This window comes from Hirundo rustica, chromosome 17 (genome assembly GCF_015227805.2).
Source record: "Hirundo rustica isolate bHirRus1 chromosome 17, bHirRus1.pri.v3, whole genome shotgun sequence".
NCBI classification, from domain to species: Eukaryota; Metazoa; Chordata; class Aves; order Passeriformes; family Hirundinidae; genus Hirundo; species Hirundo rustica.
The window spans coordinates 6,852,872-6,878,468 of NC_053466.1; the positions used below are offsets into that span (position 1 = coordinate 6,852,872).

Genomic DNA, 25,597 nt, shown 5'->3' on the forward strand with positions numbered 1-25,597 from the left:
GACTCAGTATCAGAGGTGACAGTTTCTAGCTTGTACCCCTCGATCCTCCAAGGGGTATTTTCAAACTGCTGGTATGTGTATGACTACTTGTAGGGAAAAAAAGAAGTAATATTTGTAGCTTCTTTTTCTCCTGATATATGCGTACCTACCTGGAGTCTAGGAACAAAGAAGAGGGGGAGGTATATTGCTGAACAAACATTAACTGAGGGAGCAGATGGGAAAGGTGGTCTCTAGAAAGATCCTGTCCATTCTGCCCAGCTCAGGAGGGTCACAAGTACAAAATGGGGCTGTTGAGAGATGGATCACTTGGAATGTGGTATAAAACTACCCTGATCCGGGAGGGAAGTGTGGTGAGTGTATATGGAGAACAGTTACAGCCATCAACTGCACATAGCAGATCAGTACGTCTCTAATTATTATTTGTCTGGCTGGCTAAGCAGTGCAGCATTTAAAACCTAATTTGTTGTATAATTTAATTTTAATTGAGTCTCCTATCCACACAGGACTCGTTAAGCTAGCTGTATGTTTCACTTGCTGTCTTTTTACATGGATACTATGGGAGAACTGCAGAAGCTGAACCAATCATTTGCTTGCTCTGTGCTATCACCGAGGTGCAGTAATTCCTTGGTATGATTGCAGAGGGATCTCTTGGCAGGAATATTTGGAAAATACGTTTTCTCAATGCCACAATATAACAAAACAACTTCCTCCCTCAGCTAATGCTACAGTTTACACAAAAGATTTGGTTGTTGGGCTGTTAGTTGCATCTCCCATGTGCTGGTATTTTCCTCTGCCACTCAGAGATAACAATTACCAGTCACTGTGGGCAATAATAAAAATGAAGCACCATGACAATGCTTTTGAATGATTGTAACCTCCATTGATGTGCCTCTCTTCAAACGTAAAAAAGGCTCTATTCCTCAGTGAGGACAAAGTTGAAAGCAAGCAGGGTATTTTACAGACAAAATCCTTTTGGAGGAATGTAGACATGCAGGTCTCAAAGAACCATTTTTTCCTACTGTTATTACTAAGGGAAGAGTTATAGACTAAGGTCAATAACACAAAGCTCTTAAGTACATGCATCAATTTTGACTCGTGTGTGCTTGTATTTTTTTCCTCACCTGGGGCTCATGCAATTGGAACTGTGGAGCAATACTGTGTTAGGTAGATCCAAACACTGCTGTATTTGAATAATTTTGCTTCTATCAGTGGCCCTGTCCAGCTTTCTTGCACAGGCTGGTGTTACTGTAAGCTTTCTGTGGCCGAGGGGATCTGCAGGGCTTCCAGGAAAGGTGAAAAAGCAAAATCTGAGAGCTCAAGCCTGTGAACCAAGTGGGAGTATCAATGCTAAGAACTGCAAGTGGTTTTGGTTTTAGTGTCTTGTGTCCTTTCCCCGCCCCCCCCCCCCACCCCTTCTCATTTAATCCAACCTTCAAAATCATTTAAGTGAAGAGGAAAAAAGGTGTCACTGCCTCTGTATATATTAGATGACTAATTTAAGAAGCAGAGACATCCAGGATAGCTCAGCTTCTTCTTCCTGTTTTGATGAACATAAAACTGTTCTGAGTCCTTCAGATGAATATAATAAAGTGATCTGTCACTGGAAAGATGCTACTGATGCTGTGCAAAAGGACCACAATTTGTTTGGCTAGGAAGCCACTTTATATGGAGTGCTAATTGGTCTAAAAAAATTATGGTGCACGTGATACAAATGTCCCAGGAAAAAGAAGCGAAACCAGCATAAACAAACAGATCAACAAGTGGACAGCAGTGATACTCTTTTACACAAACGACCACCAAATGGAGGACATGGAAATGAGGTGGTCGATGCCATAGCAAAGAGACAAGTGATGAGTTTCAAGGTTCAGAAAGTTCTGTCGCCTGCTTTTGTCCCCGCTAATGCCAGGGTTTGGTTTGTAAGAGTCTCCTCGGGAGAACGGGGGCTGCCCCCTCCGTGCGTGACTCCTCCATCAGCGGGGACAGATCCTGCCTCAGTCCGAGCACGCTTTTTAAAGCCTGGCCCTGGAACAGCACGTTAGGTTCTTTATTTAGCCGCTGCTGGCAAACCAATGATTGTTCAACATCCAAGAGTTAAACTACAACAAATTTTCAGTCAATGCGACCGCTGAAACGACCGCAGCCAGCTGCCAGCCCACACGGCCGGCGGTGAGAAGACGAACCTGCCCGCAACAAAGATGGCGGCGGGAAGCCCTTTCCCGCCCACACCCGAACTGTCTGCCCATATCCAAGATGGCCGCCAGGGCGTCGCCGCCGCCTCAGCCCCTCCGCAGCTCCGCTTTTCCCTGTGGGCGGCGCGCGGCGCGGCCTCACCGGAAGGGGCGGTGCTCCGGCCGGCGCGGCGCGGCTCACTCGCGGGCGGCGGAAGACCCGCCCCCCGCGACGCTCCGGCCAATGGGCCCGCGGGCCCGCCCCGGCCGCATCAGCTGATGGGGCAATGTCTGTTGACAGGAGCCGCCCGGGCCGCGGCGCTGGGGTGAGGGGGGCCGGGACGGGCCGCGGGGGCGCCGCACCCCCGAGCCTCGCCGGCCGCCCCCGCCCCGCTCCGGGGGAGGCAGCGGACGGACGGAGGCCGCCCCGGCTCGTTCCCCCGGCTCGGTCCCCGTCGGGCGGGGAGCGGCCCTGCGGGGTGGGGGCGCGGGGAAGGGGGTGGGCTGGCTGCGGGGAGCCGAAGGGGAGGGAGGGTTTTGCGGCGCCGCACAAAAGGGAGCGGCGGGGCCGGGGGAGCCCCGGGGGTGCGAGGGGGCTGCGGGGCAGCGGCGCGCGGGGCCCGGCCCCGCGGCTGCCGAGGAGCCCTGTGCCGCCCCGGGTGCCGTGTGATGATGGGGTTTGGGTTCGCTTTGTTTGTTTTTGTCAGATGTGAATCCAAATGGAGCAGTCGGAAGGAGGCGAGCAGAGCCAGCAGCAGCCGCAGCCCTGGGGGAAGCTGATCCGGCTGGGTGCCGATGAGAAAGAGCCTCACGTCCTGCTGCTGAAAAGAGAATGGACCATCGGGCGGAAGAAAGGTGGGACAGGGACGCGCTGCCTAGGGCGGTGTTCGCGGGACAGCAGCCATCCCCTCTCCTGGCCTTTACAGCATTGGAAGGTGGACTGAAACTAGTTGGGTTTGGTGCTTTCAGCTGTTGGAGTTGTTTGCTAGGCCACCCCGTATTCCTAATTTACCTCTTGGTTGTGTGAATAAGTAGTTTTAGGCTGACATTTTCTTTCTCAGTAACTTGTGACACGGGCACGTTTCAAAGTCAATGTGTCTTTTAGGCAGTCTGTGGTAGTTTGTCTAAATAAGGAAAACTGATTGTTGATTCGGAAGTTTCCGTGCTTCGGTCCTGTTTACGTTCTCATTTCATTTCTGTGGTTAAAATGTGTTGGAACTGTAATGCAAAATGCTTCAGCTTCACAGAAAAGAAAACACCCACATAAAAGCCCTTAATTCTTCTGGCCATATAAAGACTGCCAACAAGTACTGAAAGTTTCTCTGAGAGTCGATTTGAAAGCTTTATTCCCAGAGTCTAGGACTTGTACTACTTGCCTTTATTTTAAAGGATTTCATGCTTACCATATTTGAAACAAGAACTGTTTTAACTTTCTTTTTCTCTGCCTTGACAATTTTCTTTTTCCTGTTCATCAGCTTAAGCTGTTTGGCTGATTAGTCACTTCCTGTAAATAGTTGTGAACAAACAGCAGATGCAAATTTCGCAGATTTACAGTTGGTGATATCTATTGAGATTGCTTATCACTAATCTGTGGGTAAAATCTTGCAGCTCAGGTCTGTTTGAGGGTCGTCTGGCAGAAAAAAAGAGGTGAATACTTCCTTGTTCAGTTGCTTGCATAGCTGTTTGCTAGTGGATTAGTTACACAGATGGTTGCTAGAATAGCAAATTATGAGTTTATAAGCACTACCGCTGACTCTTGAGGAGCGTTAGAATTGCCTGTGGCTGCTGCTTTGCTTCTGGATCTGTTGTTGGGCAGGATGAGGTCAGTTCACCCACAGTGGGAATGGGTGGAGGGGAATCATGGTTGTTAATTTTAACTTTGGTGTAAGCAAGTACTTTGAGTGCTTTGTGAAAGATCAGTGGAGAACCTTGAGTGTTGCTTTGAATATTTAGTGTTAAAGTGAAATAAAAAGACAAGATTTTCACAGACCCCTTGAGTTGTAGGTAGGAAGGTTTCTATCACATTGTCATGACATTTCTCCTGTGTATCCCTGAATCTTAGTCCTGCATTTGTAGTTCTCTTCAGCTTTAGTAACATAATAATGCTGTCAACAGAGATGAGGAAAACTTTCCTGTTTAAAAACAAACAAAAGACAGATGTAAATGACAGAATGAAAGATAGAACAGTGATAATAATTTTAATTTTTTTAAATCAGTTATTGGTTTATACTACTTCCCCCTGATACACCAGAATAAAACAGAAGTCGAATCCAATGAAACAGCGTCACAGTGATGTGGAAAAAGAGCTGAGTGCTGTGAGATGTGTGCCTTTAGGAGTTAAACTGAGCACTTTAGATATATGTGGATTTATTTGTGTACCACTCTAAAGTAATTGTGACTTCATTTCTATCTTTGAGGGCTAGGATTGGGGTTAAAAAGGGAACTGAAATATCTTCAAATGGTTGAAATGTTTATATCAGCACATGGGGCTATCTCACCACTTGTATTTATGTGTCTCACACTAGGCTGTGTTGCTGTCTGTGTGACAGCAGGAGTTTTGAACTGTTGCAGATGTACATGAGTCAGTTTGTGTTGCATTTATAGCCGTGTAGAATGCTGATCTGACTGTGTAATGTGTATTTTTATGCTTGCTGGAAAATCTTTCTTTTTAAGGCTGTGACTTATCTTTCCCTGGCAACAAGTTGGTGTCTGGAGATCACTGTAAAATCATAGTGGATGAAGAGTCTGGTCAAGTGTCATTGGAAGATACAAGGTTGGTTTCTCAGAATGTCCTTGGAGGGATTTTGTCAAAAGCTCAGCAGGTATTTGGTACTAACCCTGAGATACCATAATAACACGTTTAATTGCCTTCTGGGTTGAAAGAGGGATTCAGCATGGTATCCTTCAAAACCTCAGATGTGAAACTTCCTTCTTTATCTCTGTGCATCATGGGCGCATTCTGCTGGCCTGCCAAAGTGCCCCTTGTTGGCAGCTCTGCCCCTGCTTTGTTGTCATCTGCAAACCTGATAAGGGTGTATTCCCTCTGCTCTTCAAGGTTGTAATTAGAGATAGGTCCCTGGATAGATTCCTGCAAGGTTTATACTCCCAGAAGCTGTGGGATGGAATGCTAAATTTTTGGGAAAAAAAAAGATTAGCTGGGATGTCTGGGAAAGGTTTACGGTTGTCATTCTCCAATATAATCCTAAATTTCAGGATGTTCCAACCAACCAACCAAGCCATGTTTACCTATCATGGCAGTCTCAAGAGTGTAGCTGTAAATCTCAGCTCGAGAAACTTGTCCCTGGCAGAATTGGTTTAGACCAATGTTACAACAGAACAAGCTAAATAAATTGTGTGTGATACTGAAATGTTCCTGCCTCTTATTATTTTTTTTCCCTTACCCACCCCCTGAGGCAGAAGGTGCACCCAGCAGAAAACTAGCAAAGCCAAATTAAAGTTAATTTTGTGGATGTTATATTCATGAAAAGGTGAGGCTCATTACAAGGTAATGTAGCAGAAAGGCTGCAGGCATGGAGCATTGCCAGGGAGCTGCTTATGCCTGTTACACTTCTGTGTATCTAACTAAGAATAAATCCCTGGAGTGCTCTCCCTCCTGTGAGTTGAAGTGTGGCTGCCAATTGCTGAATCAAGAAACCAAACAGGTTTGATTTGACTGCTTGCAGAAGACTTTTCTGGTTCTTCTGGGTATTCCAATGTTTGTGCCAAATAGCAGATGAGTCCCAAAAAATCAGGCTGAAAGAAGATGATTCTTGAATGTTTGAGTTGGCAGTACAGATGCTTAGAGTCACAGAAAAATACTGCAAGGTCAGCTTTTTCATCTCTGAAGTGGGGAAATAGTTTGGAAACATTGCTGTGGTCAAGCTCAGATTTTTCTGGTGAAGAGGAATGCATTGAAGGAGGCAGTGAGTGTGGGACAGTCAGACTGAGTGGACTTTGTTTCTCTGTTGTATCTAATCCAAAGAATATTGTCAAATATATGTAGACCGCCAACATTTTATCTTCCAATAGCATAATGAGTTCTTGAATATACTTTGGAAAGAATTACCCAAAATTTGCAGGTGAAAGAAAATGTGTAGAGCATTCAAAATTATTGAGTAAATAAAAGTTTGGAAGTAACAAAAGCCAAGAGTTAGCAAATAGTATAATAAAATGCTCAGACTCGCCCTCTTTTGGGATATGTTTCTGCTTTATTTTCCAAACCATGCACTAGTTGCTTTATACTGCTTGAAAGAAAAGAAATTGTACAAGCTGACCCAACACAGTGGAGGCAGCAGCTGGATTTCTCCCAGTAACAGCAGTTGTAAGATTCTCCATTTTGAAACAGAAATTTTAAAGACAACCAGTGTAATTTCTTGTTATTTTCCAGGATTTTTTTCCTTTTAAGATTCTAAGTAGTAGGTGATGTTTCAGATCAGGAAACTATTTAAACAAGGCTGATACTGATATGAGAGGCAAGCGCATACTCCCTTTCTGTGGGTAAATCTGTGATCTGCAGTTGGTGCTGGTGTCCCTTCTGCTCCTAAATTCTCCTCACCCACCAGTTAAAACTATGTCTATGAACACTAAAAGAGTGGAGAATTACAGTGCAGAAGGGATTCTGTACCTTAATGGAATTCAAAACTCATTTTAGTTTACAGTGTGTTCAGGATTGTATGCACTTTAATAACAGATAACCCAGAAGCTTTAACACAAACTATATTCTTTTCCTGGATGGATGCAAATAATTATTAGAAGTTTTTAGACTGGCATTTTTCTTGGGAGGATATAGAAGTTTCTTACAACACATAGATCATTCATCTACTTCAAAAGTAACCCTCTTCTGAGTGAAGCTGTTCAAATCAATTCTGCACAGCAGATGGGAAATAAACAGAATTTATGGTTCATTAATGAAGCTGTAGAGTCATCAACCACATTGGAATTGAGTCAAGGCCTGATTTTTTTCTTTCACTGTTTAACAAAGTGACATTGGAACCTTTTGTGACATAGTTTCACAACACAGAGTCTATATCTGATGGTACTGTTTTTCTTTTCCCCTTGAGAAATGGTTCAGCCAGTTGGCAGCAATTCAATACCAAATCCTAATGAATGGCCTTCATATTTGGGATTCTCATTGTACTTTTTACTTATTTTATGGGGAGTTTAATCTGAAACATCAGAGGAATGTACAAATGTCATAATTTATCACGTGTGTCTGGTTAAAAAAATACCCGCAACATTAATCTGGAATGTCGCCGTATCTGTTAAGAGCCTCGTGCTGAAGCCTGGAACTGAAAGTGAAAGACTGATACAATTATCTGGGATAGTGGAATAATTTTTTCCCTTTGGTTGTTGGCTAAGAGATACATACAACTGCTTTAGTTTACTAATGCATTGAAGAAAAACTTACAGTTTTCTGTGTTAAGTGATACCCATTTATTCCTACTTCATCTGGGTCCCTGTGTGCCAAATAATTCATTAGTCAGCTCTCACTGAAGTCTGTGTAACTAGAGAACTGAAAAGATTTGGCTGTCTGTAGTCAGTTCGATGAGCAGGGTCTTGCATAGCTATTTCTGCATCTTGCTTTGTGAGACCAAGCCTGAGTGGTTACTAGATGTGTGAAGTTTTGGGGTTTTTCCTTTTCCCCAAAATCCCTTGTGTTATTGTCCCCCAGACTAATCCTGGAACTTGGCAATCATGACAGAATTACTTCATAAAATACATTATTGTGACATTTTCCCCCTATGTTTAGTGGAATGCTGGGGCTAGGAATTGCCTGTAGAAGCTAAAATTCAGTAAAAGAGTCTTGTTACTTGAATTTAGTTGATTTATTGCCAAAGAAGGTGTAGAACACTGGGGGCTGATGGGAGATGCCTTCTGGAAAACTGAGGAGGTCAAATTTGCTGTTTTCTAGTTTTGTTAAAGAACATCTGACAGATTTCAGAGGTTGGTGTAAACTTTATTATTTATTTGGCAACTGAAAGAGATACAATTTTTGCTTCAACATAATCTTTTAAAATATCACTATCATCAGTATGAAGTTAAAAATCAGTGTTGTTTTTAACAGACTGTCTAAAATTGGTTTCCTCTTAATTGCTAAACTTTGGCAATCATTTAGTGGTTTCTCTGTTCTGCTGGTTCTTTAGTGTTTGTGTCTTTCAGCCTTGTCAACATCTATATGCCTGAGGGGAAAAAGACAAGCTAAGTAGTTTTGTTGCTTGTAGAAGCTTGAAGTTTCATCCATGTGACCCGAAGATTTTTTTTTCATTTCTCGAAAGTTTAAAGTCGCATTTCTATTTTTTGGTATCTCATTTATGTCGGCTTAGTTGATTCAACCACGTAGACTGTGGAAGCAGCTGCAGCAACAAGACTAAGAAAGAACTAAGACCTTGATCACGACTTGCTGTAGTGCTCCCAAAGGGCTTGTTTTTCCCTTTGAACTTGGAATTCATACTTTTCTGTCAGAAAAGAGGAGGGGAAGGTGCTGATTTCCAAATAACTCCTCTGCAGGGAAGGACAATCCGCGGTCCCCGGGCACGGGCCGTGCCTCCAGGAGGTGGCAGCACAGCTTTGCTGTTATTTCTTGTTGCTCTGCAGAGAGGGAAAAGCAGATATTTTCTGTTCGTTCATATTTGATACCAGTCGCTGAGATTTTGAGTGGCAAAAGTCTGAAATTGGAGAGGGCTGCAGCCCTGAAGGATGCTTACTGCAAATGAGCTGGAATTGCTCAGTGCTTGAGTAGCTTGGTTATAAAACATTAATGGCTTGTGTATACAACATCACTCGTGGTTAAAGCGATAAAGAAATTAATCAGCAGTGCTCTGCATTTTCATCTTCCCTCGTTTAATTTCTTCTACAAGTATTGAATTTTTTATCAATATCAAAATAATTCATTTAAACTCATCTTTCGTTATGTATGACTTTTTTTCCACCTCGTTAACTTCTCGCTTTCAGTTTCAAGTTGCCAACAGTCCAAGTAACCTCACAGTTATAGGTTTTTTCCTTTTTGAAGGAGGAGGGGGAAAAAAATTAACACTGCATGGCATCCCTGACTGTACAGGAGAAATCCTTTTGCCACAGAACATTTTCTGAGATTCCTGGTATTAATTGGAAAACACAGCCTGGAACTTTTTGAATACAACTCGTATCGTCCTTTTGGGTTTTATACTTAAAGGGTGGAGACTTGTACACAAACAGTCATCTAATTATTTGGAGACATTGGCCAAATATCAGGGGTCTTTTGTCGGTCAACTGCCTGTCTGTCAACTTTCTTTGAGCTTTGAGGTTCTGGTAACTCTGCATTTCTGTCTTTGGGAGAAATTTTTTGTTTCTAGACTTCCTCTTTTAAAAAAAAAAAAAAAAATTTGCTTAGTCCACTTAGATTTTTGGGGGGCAGCCACTAGTTTTTCTTCTTTAAATATATCTTGTGTTTTCCCTTCCTTCTCCCATGTAATTATGAAAACATTTATGCTAAGTTATCTTTTCTTTCTCTTTACAGCACTAATGGAACAGTAATTAATAAACTGAAAGTGGTTAAGAAGCAGACATACCCCTTACAGACTGGGGATGTGATCTATGTTGTTTACAGAAAAAATGAGCCAGAGAACAGTAAGTGAATAATATTTTTTAAATGGCATGCTTAGTCATTTTCTTTTGAGTCATGAGGGAAAAGAAATATCAGTATAATAAAATTGAGTAGTTCTGTTTTAAAGAGAAATATATTTAAAAACAAGTCTCTAGAGAAGAGGTCATGGATGTGCCAGTTTTTACAGAGACAAATCTGAGCAACTGTCTGAAATTTAAATGTGCCTAGAAGTAATTTTGGTAGAACTAATGCATGGAATGGTAAGTAATGAGGTTCTAATCACATGTCCAGTGCTTCTTTTAGAAGCCAAATTGCTGGGGTAGTTAGCGATACTTTATATATCTCAGTGCAGCAGTTTTTGGCACCAGTCAGTAGGAAAGGCTGCAAAAGCTTTTTGTTTTGTGAAAATTTTTTCTGTGTGTATGTTGGCTTTTTTTTTGTTTTCAAGAGGGAAGAGGCAAAATGAAGGGGAGGTGGGGAAAGCCCTACAGTGAAAGTAGAATTGGTAAACCCGGAACGATGCTATATTTACAATTTTCATACAGTAATAAACATATGAACTGTTAATTTAAAAGTTCTAGGTGCATGCTCACTGTTGAAATACTTCCTTTATGAAATTGCTGTTAATTTATATACAGACAGGTCTATGCTGTCTGGTGTAAATGTTACATGAAGCAGTGATAAACTATATTTTTCTGTCTGTATTGTTTATCTCACAAATCCTTTCTAAGTTGGCACTATTGCACTCAATGCTACTTAGATGAATCACTTGGGTGAATTTTCCAGGCAATGAACTGAATCAATGATTTTTGTTTGGGTTAATAAGTAGTTAAATTACCAAGCCTGCAGTTTTGCTTTTTCAGCTTTTCCATCTTCAAACACAGAGAAGAATTTAGATTTGACATGCCTTTTTGGCCATTCTAAGTCCTACTGAAGAAGACAATATTTTAACTTCTGGTCAGAAAAAGGATTGCTACAAACTAAGACAGTCTTACTTGCTTGTAGGTGGTTGGAGGTGACACAAAGGTAGCAAGGTAGAGGAATGTTTGGAACAATATTAAATTGAAGTAAGATTGAAAAGAAAAGGATATTATCCAGTTGGTTTTATTAATAGATTCTAAATTAGTTTCTGGCTGAAACTTACAGCATGTCCTAATCTGTAGTTTTGAGAGTTCATGTATCTCACAAAGAAATGAAATAATATTGATTGAAGAAGTTGAGTAGCGAGCTCAGAAATAATAAGCTTCTTCAAAGAACTTTGATTCAAGTATCAATAAAAATACAGTCTGTTCTGACAGAGTAGATTTTAGGTTTAAGAAATGATTAAGCCTCTGGTTCCATGGCTGGCACAAGTTAAACGTCACACAAAAGCTTCTCTGCCTGGTTTCCTGAGAAGAAAAGATCTTGCTGTGCTGCTCTTAATTGCCTCCTAAGTAGGAGTATTAACATGGTACTATTGAGGTGACCCCTCATTTGCCTCTTCCATTGTCAGACACTTTGGGGATGCAGCCACTTGTGAATGGAAGTTGTTTATGTGGGATTAAGTTTAGTGAATTTTTGTTTAAAGACTACGATTAATATGTTTAAATCTCTTTCAGATGTTGCTTATCTGTACGAATCCTTAAACACTAAACATGATGCAACTCAAGAACCAGTAGGTAAGGAAGTAATTCAAGATCCATGAAGAGGAGCTAAGCTCCAATGACTAATGTAACCTCTTGAGAGAGTTTGATTCCTTGGAATTTTGAAGCCATGATGTGGTGACTGTCACACAGATATTTTTCTTTCCTTTCCCCCCTTCCAACTGTAGAAGTTAATGTAGAAAACCAATGCCATGTGACCAAAGATACCTCAAGTACAGGAAGAAGTCACGATGAGACCCAAATTACCTCATCACTGTCAGCTACTCAGTGTTGCTATGAGGAACCACAGCCATCTACTTCTACATCAAACCTCTTTAATGCTTCTTCTACCTCTCCGGTTGAGTCTGCATCTGTTCAGCAGGATAATCCATCTACATCTGGTGAGACTTGAGTCAAGTATTTAAAGTTTGATCGCCCAGTCACAGAATATGCTCAGTTGGAAGGGACCCATCAGCATCACTGAGTCCATCTCATCAACTGTTACTCCAGTTCTTAACTTAAACAGATAAATCTCTTACCCCTATCTCAGTCTTTAGAATTTGCTTTGAAAAGTTCTAGTGAAAGTACCAGATGGATATGTGCATTTTAACTTTCTCTCTATGAGCAGGCAGGGTAAATCCTGATGGGTGAGTGAAGGAATTGTGAGAATTCCTTTAGCAGTTCATTGGGACCTCATTGGCCCCTATGGAAACAAAGCTTTCCCTTTGCTGTGATCCCAACCTGTTACGTGTGATCAGTATTGCATAACTCCCGCCTGGCGTCTTTGTCAGGAAGACCTGGTGTGGATAATAGTCTTAAGAATAAATACTCCACAATTGAAAGAGGAATGGGGGTTTTAAGTAGGGTTACACAACTAATAGTTTGTTTTCCCCCAGGTCTTCCAGTTAGTCAGATTGGTTCAGAGTGTGTTTAGTAAGTTATGCAGACTTTGCTTTTCTGCTCCACTTTTTCCTATTCAGATGTTTGGATTGATTCATGTGCTTCATCAGGGTTTGAGTACCTTTTCTTTTCACATGTCCCGTAGCTGTGTGCAGCCATGTTGATATTTCTGTTTTTCTTCTATAGGATCACAGTCCTCAGCTGTCACTCCTGTGCCTGCTTTCCCCATCTTAGAATCCATGTGTGTGAGAGCACTCCACAGCAAGCACGAAAAGCTGGATGTGAGTGCTGAAGCTTCTGCAGTCGCTTCAGAAATCACTGACAAAGAAAATGTAGAATCAGATTCTCAAAGAACATGGCAGGAGGAAGACTTGGAACCTGCTAAGAAGAAACTAAAAAGAGGCTAGTATTATACTATAGTATTCTGCAACTTAACCCTCACCCCCACCTCTCCAAACTGAATTACAGTAACTGTCATCAGAACCTCAGCTTGTTTCTTGTGTCTCACTCACTTGATTTCTGGTCCCATGAAAATAATGTCTTCAGTAGCAGAAGCTGTAGTGTGTAAAGCAAGAACCTCTTTTGGGACTGTTGCCAGTGAAGAGTGAATCAGTGCATATCTTTCAGGGATTTTTTTAATACTTGAATAAAAATAAGTTTTAAAAAGCTTTAAAAACTATCTCCTTCTGTCTTTGTAGATGAAGATACTTGTCCAAATCTTTCACCAGCAGCTCCAAGTGAATGTATAATTAAAATTGGCTCTGAAGATGCAAAAACATCAAATGTGAAACCAGATAAGATGGAGGAGACGTTAACTTGTATTATCTGCCAAGAACTGCTGCATGACTGTGTAAGGTGTGTAAGAGTGACAAAAGCTTTAATCTTGTGGTAATAATGCAAGACATTCAGTGACAACTGTTTGAGGAGGTCAGGATAATCAGCATTTTCACAAGCCCTCTTGATTTTCATTTTCCTACCCCATCTAGATAGTCAAATCAATGCTAAATAATTTTTTATGGATGTATCTGAAAAAAGGAAGAACTTGTGTTTTGACTCCATTTGTTTGTTTTCCAGCTTGCAGCCTTGTATGCATACTTTTTGTGCTGCCTGCTACTCAGGATGGATGGAAAGATCTTCTCTATGTCCAACTTGTCGTTGTCCAGTGGAACGTATCTGTAAAAATCACATATTGAACAACTTGGTTGAAGCTTATCTGATTCAGCATCCAGGTAAGTTGAACAGTGTCTGTGGCAGAATCCAATGGATTTCCCACGTGAGCTGCGTAACAAATGTCTGGACACACTGCTGTCTATAAAATACCCATGTGTTTTATTACCCTGCTGTTTTCTTTGCCATGGCTTGTCAGAAAACAAGTACATTTAACGTGACATAATAACCTGTGGAAGGTGATTTAATACTGTGAGTCTGCTAAGAATGTTTCATTTTAATTTGTTACTTAATCATGAGACGGATACTTTTGAAAAACATACTTGAATGGAGATTTAATTAACTTTGATCATGGCCTCTTGAAAACAAGTTGCCTGATACTAGGCTCCCTTAACGGAGAGAGGAATTTAGCTAAGATGATCTAGAACTCTCCCATCGAAAAACGAGTCTTATGGAAATGAAAACACAATAATGCTAACTGTGTTAAGAAGTAGAGTGCAGATAAAGGATGTGAGATGTTCCTTTCCCTTGAAATTTGAATTTGGTTCTCATGCCAGATAAATGTCGCAATGAAGATGATGTTCGGAGCATGGATGCCAGAAACAAAATCACTCAAGACATGTTGCAGCCTAAGGTGCGGAGATCTTTCTCAGATGAGGAAGGGAGTTCTGAAGATTTACTGGAATTGTCTGATGTGGATAGTGAGTCCTCAGATATCAGGTATGTCTGTTTTTAAGTTGTGTGCTGAATTAGATATGCCTGTGTTTGAATGCACAGACCCACAAACTGGGCTAGTTTCACAAATGCTGTTATTGCTGATAGTGTTTCTGTGATCATTACCAGAATCTGTGTTCAGATTAAGTTCACTCTTAACAGTAATTAACTTAGCGGTTTTGCAGGCCATCCTTTTGAACCTTGAACAATCAGCAAAAATTAGAACTTCCTTAGAAGTTCATCAAGATTCAGTTTGTGACCAACAGTTCTATGTTGAATTGTGCAACAAAAAAGACAGATTTCTGGCTAAGATCTTGTTAGGAGATAGAGCAGTCCGTGATCCTATGAGTGTGTTTGCAATGGTTGTGCTTTTTTATGTGTCTGGAATGCTGCTGTCACTGGGTGTATGGTACCAAAGCAACTGATGCTTGACTTAGGAATTCCCAAGTACCAAAATACCTCCTCTTTTACTTTCAACAGGAAACACTATTTGGTCAATGTCTACAGAGGAGAACAGATGAATTCTTGTAGATAACTATTCCAGCTTTGTTCCTCTCTCTTTCAGTCACATTGCTTTTTTTTTTTTTTTTTTCTTTTCCTTTTGTTTAAAACTTTGAGGAATACTACAAAACCCAAAGTTTTTATCTGTCCCAACTGCAGCAGACTCCAGAGCTGTACGGTACTGAGTTACATAAACTTCCATCTGTCACTGAATGAGGAAATCCTAAATTTAAACTTTAAGAGTCTGACCAACCTTGTCTAGCGTAGTGATGTAAATTGTATTTGCATTTGTTCAGTATAATTTCATGACTTTATTTTGTTCTTTCAGTCAACCATATATAGTGTGCAGACAGTGCCCAGGGTACCGAAGACACTCTGTTCCAGCTCTGCCTGGCACAGGCCAGGAGACAGAGGCAGGAGGAATGCAGGCTCTGGGAGATGCTCCATCAACCTCTGCCAACTTCCCTGCAGGTCAGTGTCACATTGCCCCAGCAGTGCAGCTCTAAAATACTGCAGACACTCAGGGCAGAGTCACAGAATGGCTGGGCTTGGAAGGGACGCTTGAAGATCATCTCCAAGTCCCCTGAGCTGAGCAATGAGCTGTGTTACAGCAATGAATGAAGTTAGATCTAAGCAAGCTCCCTCTCACAGGACTGTGAGAGCATCTCCACACCGGTGTCTTTGCAAATACAGCGTTGTTTGGCTGTGGTTGTCCAAAGGGTGTTGCTGATGGTTGATCAGATGGTTGAAAAGTTCTTAAACTTTTCAACATACTGAAATATTTTACTCACCTGTGCAGTTTAGAAGTCTGAATGCTGTTTTTCTCCTGTTTCACAAAGTCTTTTTAAAAAGGTTATTTGTAACTTTGAGATTTTTATGTTGTTAATATTTACTAAGATTCCTTATCTGTATTGCAATTGTGTAATTCGTTCAATTTTTTTTTTTCTTCCCCCTTTTTAACTCATCCAGCTGTTCAGGAATACGTGTGTCCTGCTCAAGGAAGTCATGTAATATGCACCTGCTGCTTTCAGCCAATGCCTGACCGAAGAGCAGAGCGTGAACAGAATCCTCATGTTGCTCCTCAGCAATGTGTGTACATTTTCTATTTTATTTTCTCCAGAGCTAGCTCTCTCCTTATTTATTATTAAACTTAAATTTACTTGGAAGACTTTTTTTTTTTAATATGGATCTTCTTTATTTGGCCTCTTGTAGTGACAGCATGAAAGAATCTTTCTTTATAGAATTTAGTACTCCTTTAAAGAGTGTATTTTAAATGAGAAAACTTTACATTTTTTAAACCAAGTTTATTATGGCTCTGTTGTTACTGATTTATGAGGATGGAAACTGTTGAATTCTGTTGTGTTCAGGTCCTTACAGGGGCTTTCTTTGCTATTTTACAGGCACAGTTTGTCTGCAGCCCTTCTGTCACTTGTACTGGGGCTGCACCCGCATGGCGTGTTTTGGCTGCTTGGCACCATTCTGTGGTATTGTGGAGTCATTTTTTTCTTATCGCTGTTCACTTTGCAATAATGTCTGTCTGTCTTGAACTTCAAGTAATTTGAGAGACATAGATTCGTTTGTAGCACAGTCCTGCAAAAAGAAGCAAGGCCTGTGTCCTCACATCACAAACACAAAAAAAAATAGATGTGGCATGTCTCTTAACTTTGAAAGGATTTAACTTTGTGTCTTCATACAATATTTGGCTTAGAAATTACACTGGCTGAGCACAATTCTTTCCAGTATAAAAAACCATGGTGTATTTCAGTCTAGTAAGAGAATCATACAAACCAGTGCAGGAGGACTGAACATCTGATAGTAATGGAATAGAAAACAACCTTGCCCTCTTAAACATGCAGACTTCTGAAGCTCAAGGGTTTTTGACATTTAAAAAAAATTAATTAGAACAGATGGAATGGCCTGGCTGCAGTTTAGAGCTAATGGAATATGCTTTACTAGCACTGGTAATTTGTGCAGCTTGGTCGTGTTTGTGGACTGAAGCTGAAATTGTAAAATCTCAGTGTCTTGTCTTTGCCACTAGAAGTTATAAATCACATGCATTAGCAAATGTTGAATGCAGTCATGTACTTGGTGCTCACATGAGCCTGTGCATGTTATTTCAGGAAACAGAAGAACCTTCAGAAAACGTGTGAGGGCCACGGGGTTTGGGTGAGAAATACTAACTTTTCTTCTTCTTCTTGTTCTGATTAGAAATAAATCTTGGTGATAAGTGTTTAGATGGCGTCCTCAATAACAACCACTATGAATCAGATATCCTAAAGGTATGTTTAGAAATCATTGTGTGTGATAATAACAAATGTACAAAGTTTAAGGTGCATTCACTGATGGAATGGAAGTGATGTGCTGCCTAATAGTTGCAGTGGCAGCATTGTGTCACTTGCAGAACCTGATTCTAAAACGCTGGTTATACGAGCTCCAAACAATCATATATTCAATATACTCCAAACAATAATATTCAAAAATATTATTTAGGAGAAAAATAATGCAATAAAAATGTGCCAGGAAAGCAGTGCTTGTTAAATATTTTGTCCCAGACAAGTTAGATTTCACACTAACTTGTATGGAAAATATTACTCCCATACTATAGCAGGGTTGTGTAAATAAGGTAAACTGGATGAAATCTTGATTTGAGGTAAATGAGAGTGTGACTGGAATGATTCTATTTGCAAACTTTTGGCAAAAGTGGGTTTCTGGGAAAAAAAAAAAAGACAGTGTAAGGTTTTATTGCTGGTCTGAATGTATCACACTGATTAAGTTACAGGTATTTAATTTTTACTTGTAATCAGCATAAACCCATTCTGAAAACATAGTTACTAATAGATTTGGAAATATTTGAGAATAAATGGTTTGCTTACTCTTTAAGGTTGGAGATTTTTCTAGATTAAACACTTAAATTGCTCTTTTCAGGATTACCTGGCATCCAGGGGTCTGACATGGAAAAATATGTTAAATGAAAGTCTCTTAGCTCTTCAAAGAGGAGTTTTTATGTTGTCAGGTATGTGTTGTGTTCAGTTTGCACGTGCATGACTCCTTGTCTGGATGTAACTCAGCAATGTTATCAAGAAGTTTGGAGTTCTGTGTACAGAACCAGTGCAGTCCTGGCTCTTCAGTTAAATCTGATTTATTAAGCCTTACATTTTTACAAACTGGTTTTCTCCCCAGATTACAGAATTACTGGGAACACAGTGCTTTGCTACTGTTGTGGCCTTCGCAGCTTTCGAGAACTTGCCTACCAGTACAGGCAGAATATTCCTGTTGCTGAATTACCAGGTGGGGATTGTTTTCCACAGTAAGGAGGGGAAAAGTAATTTAAAGAGTTAGCATCAGTTCTGTCTTTGTATTGGTGTTCTTTGGGCACTTTGATGTAGCTTGGTGCAAATCTTGTTGCAGGGCTAATAATGTCTTACGCTCCTTGCTTTACTTGTCAGCTGCTGAGCTGGTGTAGAGTTATTTTCAGACTCCCTAATGGAACCTTTTCTTTCAGTATCATTTCTCATCTGTAGAATAAGTATATCTGCAGAGTGAAAAGAGGAATTCAGTAAAATCCTAATATAGTCAACAGGAACCAATTGCTGTAACTAAATTTATTTTCTCATTTAAATACATAAAATTATGCATCTTCTGAACAATTTAACATTTTACCAGCTTTCAGCTAGGAACCAGAATGCTTTCATAAACTGATTCTAAATCTTTGCATTGACAATTTTAGTATAAAATAGAATGCAAGCAACTGTGCCTACTTCAGACCTAAATTTGTTTGGAACAGAAGCTGTTCCAACAGTTTGCTTTTAAATATTACTTCTGTCAATTTAGTTCTTGCTGTTAGCAACAGCTTCCCAGTCTTAAGCTCTTGAGAACTCTACTTGTGCTGCTGTGGCTAACAAGCAAAAACTGTGTACCTGGTTTGCTCTTAGCATTGCTTTTCAGTTCAGCTGCTGGACAGCTGAGTTGTAATGTAATGTATGTGAAGGTGGGGAAGCAGCAAACTCTACCCAAATTAATGATTTTTCTTTTGTATGGAAATACGTCTAGAGAAATGCTGAGTGTCTAATCAAGTCCATGTCTGTTAAACTAAATGGTGAAACTTCAGCTGACAGCACTGAGAACCCAATACTTTCATCATAAGCCTGCATTAACTTAACATTAAAAACTAATTTTTTGTCCTTCAGAGTGTTTGCTTTGTTTTCAGAAAGGTGAAACAATATAGTTCTGCAGTCGTTTCTTGCCAATCGTGTCTTGTGTCTGATGAGTAACCACCATTAGCAGTGGCTTAATCTGAGTCACCTTTAATGACTTTTGTAATAAATGCAGCATTTCATTTGCCCTCCTTGTAGTGACTGTCACGTCACGTCCTGATTGCTACTGGGGACGCAACTGTCGAACTCAGGTCAAAGCACATCATGCCATGTAAGTTGTACACTTTAGAAGGTGGTTTTGCTTTGTGTTCCTTAAAAAAAAAAACAAAAACAACAGTCTAGAAAACAACCTTTGAAGTGCCAGAACGTGCAGCATAAAGCAGAATTGGGTAAGCATTGGGGGGTTTTTTTGTCATTTTTGTTTTTAACACAACTTTGAAATGAGCCCTCCATGCATGTCAAGGGCACTGCCAGTGCTTGGAAGTTGATGTAACCCAAGTGCTGACACTTCTTGAGTCTGTTTTTCCACCCATTGGGGTGGAAGGATTCTTTTAGTGAAGTGCAGCTTCCATTGAAGGGATCAGTTGGTGGGAATAATTAGCAACAGGAGCAGCTTGGAGCACGTAACATAAGCCACAGCAGGTTCCTGAGGAGTTTCTAGATCTTACAACTCTGACCCAAGCAATCTGGCATGCTTCAAAAATGAAATTTCAGGCTGAAAAGAGATTAACCCTCTACTTGTCAAGAGTTTTAATACCAGCCTTGGACTCCTGGTATCTGGTCATTTATGAGAAACGTCTTTCCAAAGTAAATCAAGCTTCTTGAATAAAAATATCAGGGCCTCTGATGGCCAATGCAGTTTTATTCTTATAAAAAGATGCACATGTAGTAAGACTAATATTAAAGACTCATAAAACAAAACAAAAATTTTCTCCCTAAGAGCTAACTAGTTTCTGGGAGGGTCGGAAAAAGTCCTTCTTGCCTTATGAATTATTCTCTAAATTCTCAGTGTAATTTAAGATAGAGGAGCTCTTACCCCTTATTGAGAAATTGCCTTAATGAATAGTAGATTCTGCAGTATCTTTCTAATGTTGCAATGTACATACACGCTTAGCATAATTCCTTTAATATTTCAGGTACTGTGGGTTGAAAATAACCAGTCTGTGCAGCTCAGGCAAGCAGATCATAAGACAGACTTGTAAAATATTCATCTGCAGTCTCTTACAAATTCAAGGGTTTTACCAAATAGCTTTCAAAAATAATTTCGGATTTAAGTTGCAGATGTAATTTGAAGTACCACAGCTATCTGTAACTTCACATTATAGGATTGTCTGCATTCCCAGAGGAGATTTTGTTTTAAAATGTTAGTGTTAATTCAATATCAAAGTACTCACCAGTCATCTTTGTTCATGCTGTGGATAATTTCATCTAGAATAAATATGACTCAGGGTTTTTTTCCTTTTTTTTTCTTTCTCCTTCTTTCTTTTTTTCTTTCTTTTTTTCCCAAGCATTAGTCCTTCCTAGAACTTTATTGGCTGCAACTCTTAGTTCCTAAAATCCATAAAAGCAAACAATCCTGTCATACCACTCCTTTATATGCAGATAATTTTTTTTTTTTTTTAAATTGAGCTAAATCATTCTGCTAAGTAGTTAGATTATGTGAGCAGGGTTTTTCTGATCTTTGATCTAATCCAGCTGAGGGGGAAATTCAGGGTCTCCTTTGCACCATTTCCTCCACTTGTAGTGACACACCCAACACCCCAGCTTCTGTTTCAGTGGTGTGTCAGGGGCCACATGGCCCAAGCAAGAGGAGAACGAGGAGTGAACAGTGAAATGTTTTTGAGAAGTGGGAAGAAGTGCTTGGTACTAAATTATGTTATCTGTTTAATCCATGAAGACAGGTTTGCCATTCCCATAAAACTTATGTAATACAAGCTGAGAAAAACTTTTTTCTTTCCAGAAGATTCTAAGCCACTGAGAGAATGTGTTTATGTTGAAATGTATAATTAGCCTGGTTAATTCTAGTTCTTAATGACTTTTGTAATAGCTGTCTACTAAAAGTTACTAATACTTCGCAAGGGAGAATTAATTCACCGATTCCTGTTTTAATTGCCTTCTGGGTTTGGAGTATGTAGAAGTATAGGGGAATGCTTTTTAATAACAGGTTTTCTGTGTGCATAATAAAACTAATGAGGGTTAGGCAGGAGAGATGTTGAAAATCCTGTTACATGTAAAATGGCAGTAAAGTATGATCTAAACAGGTTCTGAAAAAGATTTTAGTGTGAAAATGGTCTGCTTAAACTATTTAATATTTAAAATGCCTGTGAAAGATACTGACTTGCTTTTGTTACCTGACTTCTGAAAACTTTGTTACATTTTAACACTAATGTTTTTCTTTATTTTAGGAAATTCAATCACATTTGTGAGCAAACACGATTCAAGAACTGAAAACTTGTAGTCTGTAGAGAGGGGACAAAAACCTGTTACACTGCTTGTACAGTTTAAGGTTTCAGGGGATCTGCTCAGTTCCCCCACAGCAGGGAATCATTAACTTTTGCATCAGGTAACCTGATGTGAAATTTTGAATTTGTAGAATTTTACAGCTGTACATGAATAAGATAGATTTTTTTTTTTTTCCTAAGGTAGTCCAACAAGCATTGCATTCCTTGCTTATGACTACAGTGTCCCTGTGTCACTTCAGTGAAGAACACAAACAAATCACACTCACAAAAACCAGCCATATCTTGGGATGACCTAAGAATAAGGAGTGTATTTGCACTACTTGTGAAGAAACTAAGAAAAATCGTTAGACTTAAAATAGAGAAGTTTTGTAAAAGTATCTGATGGGTATTTCAAGAGCCATTAATATTTAAGAAGGAAATTGTCAGTGTATATTTGTAACTGCATTTTGCGGTAGTCTGATATTTGTTGCTACCTGTTGCATTCAGGCTAGAAACCACATTAATAATCCTTTTTAAAAAAATCCATCCAATAAACAGCTGTTTCAACGTAAAGCTTCTACCATATGTGCCGTGTTACAGTGGAGGTAGTACTGTTTCCTTTCTTAGTTTAGACATGTTGATGTTTTTATTCACGTGAAATTACAAAAAGAATTGCACAAAAATTTGAAGATCACATTTAAAGTTGGGGTAATACTTGAAGCAGAACAGACTTCTGCTAATATTACTTCTGTAGTGTTTTATATCAGAAGACCAAACAGTGCTTTTGACATAGAGCAGCCAGTAGGACACACTGGTTCATTTTTTTGTATTTCTTTTTTGGTTTGATACCGTGTGCTAAATATGTACCTCTGCAATGCAGCTGTTCTCTAGCATGCATACACTGGTGAAAATGTAGAAAAAGCTATAATTTAAAACAGAACATAGCAGCTTTACTGGAAGGAACAATCTTGCAGAAAATAAGTGAGTTTGGACAAATTGTAGCAATATAGAGGTATTTCTGGATAAGGATAGAGATCAGGATCATGAAGGGGCACACTGGTGTCACTGACTCAGAAAACATAGATTTTATTTTCCTGCCTTCTGCAGAGCTCATTCAGGAGATGTCCCAAGTGTCATTAAAAAGAAAGAAATCCCACTTTTCCTGCTTCCCTACAAATTGATATGATCTAATCTGTTTCTTCATAATCTGGTTGCTAATGTTGACAGACCTCAGCTGGGACCAATTTTTTTTTCATCATACCTAGAAGAGTGAAGCAGAGTGAGAAGAAAGCATACGAAGTTACCTCTGTAGAGACCATGTTATTTTTAAGTATGCCTTATTTTATGAGCGGGATTTCTACTTGGATGTTAAAAAGTGTACACACAGTATCTTGTGATATAATGGAGCACAAATGATGCAGCACATCGTGTCTACTGGTTGCAGTGAATTAACAACTATTTCTAGTAATGCACATCTTAATATGAATGCTGATTAGAATGATGTCTTTCTGTTTAGATTTTTTATTTTTGAAAATAGCTGTCGCAAGGATGGGTCTGTTGACCATGCCCTTATGCTATTAAAAATACACTTTGGTGTGGACTTCTCTTCCTAATCTCTGGGCATTTTCTCCTGTGAGTAGGATTGAAATTGGATCTGGAATATTACTTGAAACTTCTTTTAACAACAACAGTGTGTTTCTGTCTTTTAGTATTGTTAATAATGTTCTGTTGCTTCTGTATTTGTATTTTATGTTTAGATTTTTTAATGGTTACTGTATCTTCTCAGGACAACCATTCCCAGCTGGTTTTGATCTCATTTTCATCTCTGGCTGTGCATGTAGCAAATTGAGTGCAGTTGTGGAGATCAAGCCTTTGCACATTATATGCAGAAATGTGCTTTACATTCTCATTCACCACTCCCACACCCCAGATGGGCTTTCAGCACTGCCTTGTCACTGTGCTGGTGTTCAAGCCTCTTGTGCTGAAGTTGTTTTGTTGGTCAGGAGTAACTTGCACTTACTCAAGTCATGTTTGTGTAGGGGTGTATTGTGTGACCATAAGAAAAAAAAAAAATTGGGGGAAAAAACCCGAACAGCAGAACTCATGTGCTTAACATCTAAAATACCTGTGCAGTAGATGTTCTTCAAATTCTTTTATAAACCCCTTTTCCTTTTTCCTGTCACAGGTAATTGATCTGCCTTTCTATGCATATAGGGTTGCGGTAGTGCAATGGAATGAAGGGATTTTTTGGTCATTTATATTGTACCAGGAAGAGATCAGAAATTGACTTGCAGATGGGGAGGGTGACTAAATCCTGATCTTTATATGCTCTTAAGTAAGTAAGAGTATCTGTCATGGGTATTACATACTCTACATTAGACCTTTTTAAATGTATGGTTACCAGGTGATAGTTAATGTGATAAATGTATGAACTATGCTTGGTGTAATTGTTTAAATACTGTAAAGGTGCAGCATATTTTTAACCTGTCTAAAGCACATCCCCACCTCCTTTATAAGAGATGTTTGGAAGCTGAGCATGAGATGTGGTAGAATAGATGTGGAAACCGAGGTGATTCTGATAGGATTTGATATAGTGGTGAACAAGGTATATAATCTCTCTCTTTGAGAAAAGTTCTTTTATAAAGAAGGTGGAGAGTAGTTCTTCCAGTTCTCTTTTGTGGTTTATTTTTTTTTCCTGAACTAAGAAGTTATTAATTAAAAAAAAGAAAAAAAAAGCTACTCAAGTTGTCTGTTTGTTTTTCTTCTGTGGCATATACTCCAGCACAGAAATGGATGTATGCAACACTTGCTAATACTGAATCAGGCTGTTAATCATTTGAATGTTGAGATTTTAAATGCAAATACCGTCCCTGAACTTGTAGTAACTGAAAATTACATGAGGTTTTATGTCATTCTTAAGCTTCCTTTGAAGTGTCAGCTGATATTGCAAAGGATCATCAATATCTCCACAGGATGTATAATAAATAATGTAAGCAAAAGGCTATTAAAGACTATTAAATAGAAAAGAGCTTCAAGATGCTAAAAATTTCAAAGTTTACTACTTTTTAAAAACTACTTACAATTTTAGTGTCTTGCAACACCATAAACAGTGAAGTGACAAGTGTCTTACCGCTGATTTAACAGCAGCCTAGATGAAATTACTGTAATACTGTGTTCATCTTTACTACAATTTAATTTGTATAAATTATAAGGTTTCAAATGACTGCTGTTAATACACCTTTTTCTGAACACAGCTTTAGCCTTGCTGAGTAAATAGGGCGCTTGCCTGCGCCCTGTTGTGTCTGACATGGGAGACAGCGCTGCCAGACTTGTTAAGCTTCAAGTTGCAGTTTAGCATCCCAGGATTTTTGTGCTGCTGCCATTCCCATGCTTGAAGGTGGATACACTTTAATGTTGTAGCTAATCTATGTTGCTGTTCTTAAACCAGCTGTCAGACTAAATTTAAGTGAAACTCAAACTCGGGTTAAGTACTGTGAAAGTAAAAACGGTGTGTTGTTTGGTGCTCCAGAAAGATGAGCTGATAGCCTTTAAAACTGGTAATTTTGGCTGGTCCTGTACTTGCAGTGGTGGGTTTAAATGTTTTATACTCCATTGTGTCAACAAATTACTTGTAACTAATTTAGTTTAAGGAAGCTGCTGATTTGGGATTTATGCACTATTGAGATATCAGGTCTGGCACAGCCAAAGCTCTTCCAAGCACATAAAGAATAAAGAGATGAATGTTGGTGTGGCTGTGAGGGAACAAATCTATGGCCACTGGCAGATCCTAGAGCTCTCAGAGTGGCTCAGGTACTTGAACTCTACAGGAGAATTTCTGCTTAAACTCTGAAACGCTTTTCATTGTATTTAACAGGAAGAACTTGGTATTTCACAATCCAAGGTTAACCATTAGCTCTTTCATTCAGCAAACAAAATACATGCATTTGGTATCAATTTCTAGTCTTCAGCAGAACTGTGTAGGACAGATGGCTTAGCCTGCAGCAAGAGCTTAGGGAAATAAGTTGATTCAAGTAAAAGGAGTTAGGAATTTGGGAAGTGAATGTTTATTCCAAATTATGTTCTGAAAATCTGGTTTGTTGTGGCCTCTTAGAAGTCTGCTTGAAAGGAGCCTTATTTTTTATGGTCTGCCCTCATAAAAATCTCTGAAAGTTAGGATAAAAACATCTTGATTTGAAGAATGTGTGAGGATTTTGCATTTTTTCCACCTATTTTATCTAACATTCTTTCTGCCTGATGTTTGGGAGCTGAAATACCACTTACACAATTCCAAGGAATAAGTTCTGAAGAAAACTAATTATACTATTTCCCACAGCAATGCTTAATATGC

At 39.5% G+C, this 25,597-nt stretch overlaps 1 protein-coding gene across 6 annotated transcripts; it reads left to right on the top strand.

Annotated features, from left to right (window-relative positions):
- Positions 1 to 2,417: 2,417 nt before the first annotated feature.
- Positions 2,418 to 23,976, top strand: CHFR (checkpoint with forkhead and ring finger domains). 6 transcript variants are annotated; one of them, XM_040080730.2, is made up of 18 exons: positions 2,418 to 2,494; positions 2,876 to 3,023; positions 4,842 to 4,941; positions 9,664 to 9,773; positions 11,349 to 11,408; positions 11,561 to 11,773; positions 12,459 to 12,674; positions 12,971 to 13,127; positions 13,347 to 13,501; positions 13,997 to 14,159; positions 14,983 to 15,125; positions 15,624 to 15,743; positions 16,055 to 16,138; positions 16,863 to 16,933; positions 17,580 to 17,667; positions 17,835 to 17,942; positions 19,007 to 19,079; positions 21,214 to 23,976. In XM_040080730.2, exons 2-18 carry the CDS (start codon positions 2,888 to 2,890, stop codon positions 21,254 to 21,256), a joined length of 2,040 nt encoding a protein of 679 aa, XP_039936664.1. In that variant the 5' UTR covers positions 2,418 to 2,494; positions 2,876 to 2,887; the 3' UTR covers positions 21,257 to 23,976. The 6 variants fall into 6 exon arrangements, with proteins under 6 accessions (XP_039936664.1, XP_039936662.1, XP_039936667.1 ...); XM_040080728.2 differs by having other exon boundaries at positions 22,477 to 23,975; XM_040080729.2 differs by lacking the exon at positions 2,418 to 2,494 and adding an exon at positions 2,540 to 2,647 and having other exon boundaries at positions 22,477 to 23,975.
- Positions 23,977 to 25,597: the final 1,621 nt, after the last annotated feature.